We start from the raw sequence: 11,838 nt of genomic DNA on the forward strand, positions 1-11,838 counted from the left end.
CTTTCATCAATCAGAATATATTAATTATTTAATAAATTTCTAACACAAAAGATTGGAGATTAAACTTAATCGTGCAAAATGGATTAAGTGAAATGAAAATTTAAATAGTTCTTAAAATATTTTTGGTGAGCACGTGTGCATTCGCGATTAATTTATCTGGTGAAACAACATGATTGTTAAGGGCACATTCGGGTTTCCTGGCAAGATACGTGATATCTCCGATGGTCCTTGTCTCATGGATTTCCGGTTGACCGTAAGCATTCATTCCCTGCATCGCCTGCACACTATCCATTCTTTTTGCATTTTCAGCGTTCGATTTCTCACCGGTATCACCGCCAGCGCGATCGATTCTCATCGCGTCGGGTGCATTCGGCCGTTGCATACATGCAACGTCACCCTGACCGCCGTTGTGACTCTGCAGGTTTTGTCCATTGAGATAGTATTGCTGCATCTGATGATAATGCCGAGGTGGGGCATTTCCTTTGTATTGGAGGATTATGTTATTGTTGTGGCATCCTTGCATAGATTTGTTCTGTCGATCGTAAGAGATTGATTCATTGTGTGCGTGGGAAAATGCACCTTGGTTTTGCGAAATCTCCATCATACCGTTTTCCTTTTCTGCCTGCATACTGTAACAATTTTTAATGTTTTGCTTTTGCCGCGGGTACTCCATCATTAAAAGTTCATCAGCTCTTTTAGGTCGCAGGACACGTAACGGTGGATTGTTTGGATTCCTATCATTCTCCAAACCGTTTGCTAATATTCTTTTCTGAGATTGCAAGCGGGTTTCTGTCGACGGTCGCTGTTGCATATCTTCCAGAATCTCGTGGGAATCCTGAATCCCGTTCAGTTTGACGATAGGTTTCTTTTTAGCCAAATTGGCGAGGTATTCGAGACCCTTCCTGCTTCTAGAATCCTTCAGCGTTTCCAGCATCTTCTGAATACTATCTGGATCTTGCAAGCCATTATTGCGTTTCTGAGGACAGATTATTTCCTTGTATACTCGCATTTTAAGCAAACTGGAAGTTTCGGCAGGTCTCATGCTTTGTTGATAATAGTATGCGGGTTCCATTAAAGTTTTTTGATTATCAATCGGATTTAATGAATTCAGATTATGTTCCTTGAACCAAACTTCTTGTGGTTCAGAATGCGGAAAATATGGCTTATAACGCATATTGTATGGATATTGTGCATATTTAATAGTCGGATTTAATGGACGGCATACATTGTTCGATGCATTTTGCTGATGATCATATGGATAACCAATGGTATGACTGCATGATATTTGATGATCATTTCTATGTGGCCAATTAGTTGTTTGCCACTGATAAGGATTGACCTGACTATACATTTGCTGAGGCAACTCTTGACTGCATTTTTCTATTTCCTCTTTTTTTGATTGATTACAATTTTTTTGTTGATCAGCCACTATTTTACTCATATTTTCCGGCGATTTATCGTCCATCGGATATTCGTTCAAAGACTTTTGTTGTGTTTTCATTCTTTCAATATCGTTGTATGATATACGCGGTGGCGTAATGTGCATCATCCATTCCGGTTTTTCATCCTTGTCTACCCTTCTTCGCACGAGTCGAGCCCTCTTGATTTCCTCCGGAATATCTGTTTTTTGTTGAAACTGCGCAATGTAAGCTAGATGTCTTTTTTGCTCATTCAGTAACGCTGCAAATTGACGGCGCATTACTTCTTCAGATATACCTTGCTGCCTCATGGTAGAAACTAACAATTCCTGATCGCGAATCATATCAGACGTAAATTGCAATATCTTCTTTTCTTCTCGTGGAATTTCCGTAGATGATTGATCAGGTTTAGGATTTGCCTGATTCTGTGATAGATTAGATTGATCTTGATTCCCAGAATTTTTCTGATTGAAATTGGTATCGCGTGTTTGATAATAATACTGCCATTGTGATGGTGGCTGCAAATGTTGTTGATTTTGATTCGTTATTTGTATCCATTTATGATTTTGTTGCCAGGTAGGTTGAAAGCTAACAGGATATCTAAAATTCTGTTGATGGATGGATAAATTATGTTGCATTGATCTCATTCGATTCGTTATCATGTCTTGCGGAGATGTCATTCCTTGTCCAAAGACTGGCGCGATAGGCAATTGTTGATTGTAATAACCGCAGTGCGTTACTGAATTATTGCGTATATGTTGTTGCTGGTTGGATATTGATTGCATTTGATCGAGTCCTTGCGGTAACATTTGTTGACGATAGCTCTGCTGTGTTTGCTGATTGATCTGGTGTAGATTCCGTTGAAATGGAGCATGAAACTGAGCATGATAAAGATTTTGACAGTTATCCGTTGTCTGATCATTCAGTGGCACACTCGTATTTTGCCCGATTGATGCTTGCTTTTGTTGCTGCATGAACATTTGTTTGTTGTTGATTGCATTTCGGTCATTGACCAATTGTTTCTGGCACTGATTGTCAGGCGCTGAAGGTTCATTAAGATTTTGGTCGACAACTATGTGCGAATCGGTCAAAGATCCTTGTATTTGTGGCATCGCGACTGGTGTCGAAGGGATTTGTGTAATTACCGGCTGATTAATTATCGCAGAGTTTCGAAGTGATCGATCGTAAGCTATTGCTCCTTGGGGAATATTTGGCACGAAAGGACGATGCGCCTGTCTTTCGGGAGATGCGATTCGTCGAGTCAGTAAGCTTTCAGACTGTGGATTTGTTTGACAAATCTCTCGATGATTAACAACAACCTGTTGCTCACTTGTGTTACATGTATTTTGCAACTAAAAATACATTAATTTTATTTGTAAAATTATTTAAATTTATGATATGTATTTCTGTACTATGTAAAAACTAAATTTTTGTAAAAAATTTTATATAATAATAGTATAAGTATAATAGAGTTTACAGCATAAGTATAATAGTTTATTGATAAAAAATCAATGTTATAAATAAAATTAATGCCAGCGAAAATATTTAGCGGAATAATTTTTTTTTAAATAAACAAATTTTCTTAAATATAAATTTACATAATATTTTTGAGATATGTATCTATTTTATGTACGATACTTCTTTTTATTATATTTATATTTATTATATTTATTATATTTTCAGTCATTTTTATAATTTTATTGTTTTGTGTGTGTGTGTGTGTGTGTATATATATATGTGTGTGTGTGTGTGTGTGTATGTGTGTGTGTGTGTGTATGTGTGTGTGTGTGTGTGTGTGTGTGTGTGTGCACGCGCGCGGAATATAATCAATTCATTTTATTCAAATTAATTTTATTAAGGATATTATTAAGGATAAGTCTCTCTCTCTCTCTTTTAATATATATTAATATAGTAATAAATTATAAAATTAAAAGTTTAACGAATTTCTACAGAATTTACTTTTGATTGTTGATGTGGCGACAATTGAATAGAAATCGTATCATCATGACCATTATTATTTTTGCTGAAGGGATTTGTATAAAAAGTTCCATTTGCTTGAGGATCTTGCTGCATGATTAAAGCGGCAATTGGATCAGGTGTAAACATTGGCGAATTATCTAGTTTTTTTATCTCTTCGGCAGGGAAACTTTTGAGCCTTGAAGAAGAAGTTGAACGTGTCTCTTTCGATCTGTTGCGAGAACTGAATCTAGTTTTCGAAGGTTGCATCTCGTCCGGTAATACCATTTGATTGTCTGTAAATTTGGTGACCTTATCCGACGAATTTGAATTGTGCAAATTTTGTACGGATGGCGATTTCACAGATCTTTGATGACTTGTGATGGCAGATCGTAAGCTCACCACGCTCGGACGTGCAAATGATTTTTTGTGTTCAGAATTCTTCTCAATTGAAACTTTCCTAAAACAAACTTTCCAAAATGAGAGATTTTTATATTTATTAATATATATATTTCTCATAATTTCTTACCTCTTTTTCATTATTAATTTTGTTTAGACGCTAATTTAGATAACACGACATTTACTGTCAAAAGATCATCGTTTAAACTTAATGAGAGATTTTTTTTTAAAGCGGATTTTGTATTACCGCCGAAAGGAAATCGCGAGTTTTGACGTGTTGAAAAAAGAGGGACAAGTGCGTGACAAGTTGCTATGGATACACGTATGGTTACTTTTTTAAAATTATTTTAATGGATTCTATTTATCTATAACAAAAAATAATCGATACACACATACACACACACACACACACACACAGAAAGAGAGAAAGAGAGAGAGAGAGAGACGCGCGCGCGCGCGCGTGTGTGTGTGTGTGTGTGTGTGTATATGTATGTATGTGATATATTTATATCATAATTTGTCCAACAAAAAATTAATTTAAAAAAAATGGAACATACATTAAAAAAAAGAGCTCATTTTGATGCATTTGTACTAAATTAAAATTTGTCTGGATATTTAAAGTAAAAATATACACTACTCACAAAAATTAGAAGAACTTAATTTTTTATAAAAAATTAACAAAATTTAGGCAGCTGTATTTTCGTAAAAAATGAACGAAATTTAAAAAAAGTTTTAAAACTTGAAATCTCTACTGACCTTTTGGAAAGGTCATCATGATTTTTTATTTTCTGTGAATTTAGTAATTTTTATACACAGAATATTACGATTATAACTCAACTAAATAAGAAAACTTCAGCTCATTTTGTGAGCTTGTCATGTACAAAAAAATCTGCGAAACTTTTCGATTTTCTTATGTAGAAGCTGGAAGTTTTTCCTTTAAAATCATTTTTTAAAAACGTTTCTATGATTTTTCATTACTGAATTATCGCAAATCGAGCAAAAAATGAGCACTTTGACTTTGATCGCTCATGACTCCGTTAAAAATCATCGCAACTTTAAAAAATGATTTTTGAAGCTAGAACTTAAAGAAAATGAACAGTAAAGTTTAATTAATGTTAATAAATCAATATTCATTGCATCATCACTACGTTGTACTTTATTAAATGTCAGTACGAATAAGTTTGTCTATTATTCCCTTCACTGAAATTTGAAAAAAATACCGCCGATGATTAGCATTATCCAAAGCGTACCACGAGGAGGTTGCACGGTCGAATTTACATTTCGTTGTGCGTGCGTGCGTGCGCGCGCGCGGGTGTGTGTGTGTGTGTGTGTGTGTGTTTGAAATGCATGCATAAAAAAGATTAAAACTTAGGATGTGTTCCGATACTGAGTATCGAAAATCTAGAGTATATTATAATTTAATTTGAACTACATACTATAGGTTTTTAGTACCAGCAGTATATCGAAAGGAACATCTTCTGAAGAGGTAAGTTTAATAACGCGTGTTTTTTTCTTTATTCAAAATGACTGCACACAATCGCATATTGATGGCAACGGTGTATAAGTTTGAGGAATTTGCCAGGTTCGTGTAAGACCGAATTCACACCTTGATGGAAAAACGGAAAGTTGGAAACGGTGGAAAAACCAATTAGAACTGAAAGACAGACAAGCGGACTGCCTACTACTACTGTGAGTTTCGATTCGAGGCTTCTGCTTTTCCGCTTTCCGCTTTTCCGTCAAAGAGTGAACTCGGCCTAAGAGCTCCGATAAGCGAAACTAAATCAGCGATGTTGGGATAGTTTTCGTATACTCTACGTTCTAACATATCCCAAATATGCTCGATTGGATTTAAATCGGGACTTAACAGTGAATACAATAATGTTATGATTCCATGACTTCTTAGGAAGCTGCTGAGTATAACGAGTAATGTGTGATCGTGCATTGTCACGTATTAGACGAAATCCGTGATCGATTTGTTAGATAACGCTAACCGGCGATATTTTTTTCAAATTTTAGTGAAAGAAATAATAGACAAATTTATTCGTATTGACACTTGATAAAGATAGCATAGTGTCAATGCACTGGAAATTGATTTTTCAATTAATTTTAATTAAACTTTACTATTCATTTTCTTTGTTTTTTTTGTATTGAAATTAAGCAATTTTCCATTTTTTTGTACGTTTCGCATTATAAGATCATAGCCATTACGAAAGAGATCTCATAGTTATCCGGGAAATTTTTTGTAAATGCAGGATACTTAAAAGCACAAAAAATAAAGAATAAATTTTTGTTATAATATTGTTATTGAGCCACACTTTTTTTTCTGGATAAAAATAAAAAGGGAAAAGTTGCTAATTTTTACGATATCTTTCATCATTTTTTATCATGTTTATGTTTTTAACGGAGTTATCAAAGCAATCTTGAGCAATTAAAGTCAAAGTGTTCACTTTTTATTCGATCCGCGATATTTCAATAATAAAAAATTATAGAAATGTTAAAAAAACGATTAAACGTTTTAAAAAACAATTTTGTAGGGAAAACTTCAAGCTTTTACATGAGAAAGTCGAAAATTTTCGCAGATTTTTTTGTGCACGCATATGACAATCCCACAAAGTAAATTAAAGATTTCTTATTTAGTTGAATTCGTAGTTTTCTATGTGTAAAAATTATTAAACAAATAAAAAATATGATCTTTCGAAAATTCGAGAGATTTCAACCTTTAAAACTCTTTTTTAATTTTTAATTCAAATTTTGTTCATTTTTGACGAAATTATAGCTGTCTAAATTTTGTCTATTTTTTATAAAAAAGTTAACACGATTTATAATTTATATTTTATTACTTATACCGTCTAAACCATCATATATATTGTTATTATTTTTTTCAAGTTATTATTTTTCAAATGAACTTGATTTCAAATTTTATTTAATTTAAACATTGAGAATGATCCAATAGAGATCGAATCGTTTGTATAATAAACTTATGTTTTTGTAGTCTAGCATTAGACTAACTTGGCTTGTAGTCTTCGTTTTACTTTTAATTTTATAAAAAATTAAGTATTCCTCTAATTTTTGTGAATAGTGTATAATATTTGTATTAAAAAGTTTTTAATTTAATCAAGGATTTTATTGTAATTATATTTGGTTAAAATGTAATATGTTATATTAGTTTGTATGTACATTTTCTTGTAATAAATTTTTTGAGCAATAGCGTTATATTTGATCCATTTTGTCGCATTTTATTTGTTTATCATATTATAATCATAAATAAAACCACATAATGTAACGTAAAATGATATCACAGTCCGTAAATGTAGTATCGGAGGTATTCGCTTTAAAACAAACATATCTACTCTCAGATTTCTCTTTAAACAAAATTAGTTGTATTATATACATTTAGTTTTTATTTTTAAAATTGATAAGGTAACAGCGCAAAATAATTATAAGAAGGGCATAAATTAAATATTATAGAGATATTACGGTTTGTTTTAATCTCTAGATTCATTCTGTATGAATTATGACAAAAACACAGATAAAATACAATATGTTATTGCTGTTTTATATTTTAGTAACAAGTATATTTTTGTTCTTTACAATTGTAAGGCACAAATATTTAATATTTTACAACATACTACAAAAACACATAATTAATTTGAATTTATCGGCAACAAAAGACAGTGAATTACAAGATTAGAAATTGCAAGAAAATTCAGTTAAAATCATGTTTCTTCTGTTATATCGCTTGTTATTTTGTGAGTATATTTAGTTTCATATTCATTTATCCCGTAGTTAATTTTGATTCGTTGGTAAAGTTCTCTTGGTTTTAATCTTATTCCATATTGATTTTTTTCTTAATTCTTCCACGTTTTTCATCTCTACAAATAGAAGAAAATAAATCTTTATATATAAGATAAATTAAAATAATTATAGAAAAAAAAAATAAATGTACTGGAGTCATTTCTGAAATTGTTTAAATGTTTGTCTTAAAATTTCTCTCTCTCTCTCTCTCTCTCTCTCTCTCTCTTATAAAATTTTTTCTTGTAAAATTTTAATTTTATACATTTATATATATATATATATAATTATAAAATTTATAACTCTAGTCGTTTAGAAAGCTTGTTTTTTACCTCTTATACATTACCTCTTATACACTAGTACTGCATATGTACTCTGCATGCAGTTGCATAATTACTGCCCAGTAAGTCGCCAATTAGAACGCCGTCACTTAACAGGGGGGACAAGGTACTGCTAAACAAGAAACTCACATTAATCTCAGCGACAAATTCTAATAAAAGAAAGTATGGAAATAAACTGACGGCATAATGGGAGTTTACAGGACAAGTTACACGAGATCGGAGGACAAGATGGAGGACAAGGATCACAATTCGTATCGCAAGCATAAAAACAGGGTGGCGGACAGGCTGATATAGATGGCATATATGTCATTTCCATTTTCGGTGGACAAGACACAGGACAGGTTTGACAGGGTGGTAGATATACCTTTTACAAAATTTTTTTTCTCAGTTTTTATCATTAAAAAGCTATAAAACATTATATATATGTATATCATATATCAGCGCACAAGAGAGTGAAAAAAATTAATTACTTAAAATTAAAATAATTAAAAAATTGTTTCAAAATAATGAAATAATTAACCATAATATCTTTTAAAAATAAAAAATAATTAATAAAAGGGCTACGAGTCAAACGAGTGTATTCATTGTTAACTATTCTATATTTAATATTTAAAAAAGTACATAAACAGTTCGACCCGTTATCGAGTCATTCTCAATGTGAGAAACAAAAATTGTCATTATAAAATTATTTCCATCCGCTTATTATACAATTCAATTCTTACGTTTTATGATCGTATAGGTGTTATGCAGTCGCTTTTATCGATTTTTTTCTAATTAATTATTTTGTGTTTCTTCAATAATTGCTATGATTCTTTCTTTAATCCATTGTATTAAGAATATTTAATACCTATATATAAATAGATAATGAAATAATCGTTATAAAATTGAAATTCCTCCATTATGCCATCAATAATTTCGAATCATCGCATGTCTTTAAACCATGACTTCAACTGGAAGCAAGTTAAAATATTGGATAGAGAACTATCATAATAAAAAGCTAATTTTTGAGATGGTCTTCATAAAAAAACAGACTCAAGGACTAAATAAACAGAGCGATACGAAACATTGCCTGATGGATATCTTTCCTTTTCAATCCTTTACAATCCTTATTTCCTTCCTAATAATTCCCACATTTGTTATCTCCTTTCCATTTCATCTTCCATCGTTTTTAATTGCTCTCTTATTTTAATTACACATTTTAACAACAAACGTGATACATGTTACATTAATTTTTTGAATGTTCCGATTTTAAGAAATCCTATGAATGAATTACACATGGATGAATTATGTAATTGCTGACTTATCTATCCAGGTATCACTCAATTATATTTTATTTTTTAATTTAGTTTTTTATATATATACATTACGATACAATTTAACAAATTAATTTATTTCAATTTTGTAACAATTATTTCATTATCTATAGATATTATTTATAGATATTAAATATTTTTAGTACAATAGATTAAGGAAGGACACATAGTAATTATTGAAGAAACACAGAATGATTAAGTGAAAAAAATCAATAAAAGCGGCTCCACCTATGTAATCATAATACATAAGAATTGAATTGTAATAAGCGGATAGAAATATTTCATTAATCAGTACATATTCATGTAATATATTGCGTATTTATGATTATTAAATAGAAGACTATTAAAATAGAAGATTAGTTTAAAATATTCTTTATTTTAATGTTTTTAAAATAAATTCTCTAGTTAATTATTTCTGTGATGCTTACTCGCTATAGAAAACTATTAAAATAGAAGATTAGTTTAAAATATTCTTTATTTTAATGTTTTTAAAGTAAATTCTCTAGTTAATTATTTCTGTGATGCTTACTCGCTATTATTTTCTATTATTTGACTACATACAAAATTATGTAAAACCAAAAATTTAATAATTTTATAATAATTTTTGTCTCACATTGAGAATGACCTGATAACACATTAAAACTGTGTATTTTTTTTAAATGTAAAATAGTTAGCAACACATCTAGCTTCGTAGTCCATCTTATTAATTATTTTCTATTTTTTAATTATTTTTAGAGATTTTTTAATTCCTTAATTTAAAAAATAGCCTTTACCTTATATATGCATATAATTTAATAGTAAACTATGTGTTCAAAGCTTTTTTTTTATTGTTACAATATGCATATAATATATTAATCAGAGAAAATTCTTTAAGAATGAGAGTTAATATTTCACGCGGCAAACATACCACTGTCTTAATAGGTTTCGGTATGGGAGGACAAGTTATTTTATATTGACAACGAGACATACTGGGATAACACACAGGTGGAGTACAACAAATTACAGAACATGGAATTGGAATTTCGTTGGTAGACAAGGGGGAGGAAGACATAAATTCTGGCTACTCCTGGAACATTTTTATTGCATAAATTATTAAATTATTAAAAATAATTATCACAAATTAATAAGCAAATTAGAAAAAATATTTCATTAATCAGTATATATTCATGTAATATATTGCGTATTTATGATTATTAAATAGAAGACTATTAAATAGAAGATTAGTTTAAAATATTCTTTATTTTAATGTTTTTAAAGTAAATTCTCTAGTTAATTATTTCTGTGATGCTTATTCGCTATTATTTTCCATTATTTGACTACATATAAAATTTAATAATTTTGATATATATCACATAATTGAAATTAATAATCACATCATTGAAATTGTGTTAATAAATAGTATATTTTTGACTGAAATTCTATTGGGATAATAAAATCGTATTAAAATTTACCTTGACATGATGTTAAAGATGTGTTCTAGATAATGTTTGTATTTTTAGTTTAGAAATTCAATTTCGATTCGACGAATATCGACGACGTTCAGTCGTCGATAACAGCTAGAACAACCTTCAAAGAGAGACAATCTTAATAATAGTTATTTAAAATTTAGTGAGTTGCTCTGACAAGAAATACTTTAAAATTTTAAATTAGCCTTTCATGTCTGTAGACTGAGATCAACCGAAGATTATTTACTGGTAACCTTGGTAATCCGTAAAAAATTGATTGTCGGCTTTTACAGATTACAGAATAAATTACATGCGGGAATCACACACGGTGATTCCCATTTCTCGTTTCCGTTTCTAAATATACGAAGCGTGGCTGACGTAGCTTGCTTGTTTTGCAAGAAATGTAAGCATTATATAATTTATAATATATCATAGACAGCTAGAGATTTAGAAAATTTTTATGTTAAAACATTTTAACTGATCAAGATTTATAAAAATTAATACATTTTTATATTTGCTTTAAAATGACAAGTATAGATAACAAAATGTTATATATAGTTTATGTTAATTTGATTGGATTTACATAATTATTAAAATATATTTTGTATTAAATATGAAAAATTTACAATAAATAATTTAATTTTCTCAAAAATTAAGTTTTCTCAAAAACAAGTTAATTTAAAATTTTTTAAAATAAACTATTTGATTATCTAATTTGTATAAATTTTATCAGTATATCTCATTATATTAGTTTGCCACTGTTGGTACAAATACAATAATATTTGGAACTGGATCAAGTACAGTAACTTGATGAGCAACATTTGCAATTTGCATATTGTTGATAAAAAGTATTCAATCGAAATTGGCTTTAACTGTCAACGGAAATCAATTTCGTCACAACTGTTTGAGTTTCGACAAAGGAATTCCCTCTACAGAGAATGCAGCTGTCATCATACATGTCCACATTTGACAATACTCTCGATGCACATCAGTCGGTGCATTTCAGCAATGGTTCACGAGTTCGACTGAAAGCTAGTAACAAGCAGTGCTGTATCTTTGTCGCAATATCTACATTCAAGAATATATCACGATTTTAACATTGTAAGGAAGAATAGTGATAGACGTAATACAATCGCGACATATATGTATATATATATATATATATATATATATA

The 11,838-nt window shown here is 30.2% G+C and overlaps 1 protein-coding gene across 1 annotated transcript in view; it reads right to left on the bottom strand.

Moving 5' to 3' along the window:
* Window positions 1-100: 100 nt before the first annotated feature.
* The window catches only part of LOC108687214, a 16,663-nt gene continuing 4,925 nt past the window's right edge, over window positions 101-11,838 (bottom strand). Inside the window, 3 exon segments of the mRNA XM_018192870.1 lie at window positions 101-2,770; window positions 3,378-3,834; window positions 8,117-8,270. Of these exon segments, the coding sequence (XP_018048359.1) occupies window positions 101-2,770; window positions 3,378-3,834; window positions 8,117-8,270 (3,281 nt within the window).

The sequence above is a fragment of the Atta colombica genome, unplaced genomic scaffold, assembly GCF_001594045.1.
Source record: "Atta colombica isolate Treedump-2 unplaced genomic scaffold, Acol1.0 scaffold202, whole genome shotgun sequence".
NCBI classification, from domain to species: Eukaryota; Metazoa; Arthropoda; class Insecta; order Hymenoptera; family Formicidae; genus Atta; species Atta colombica.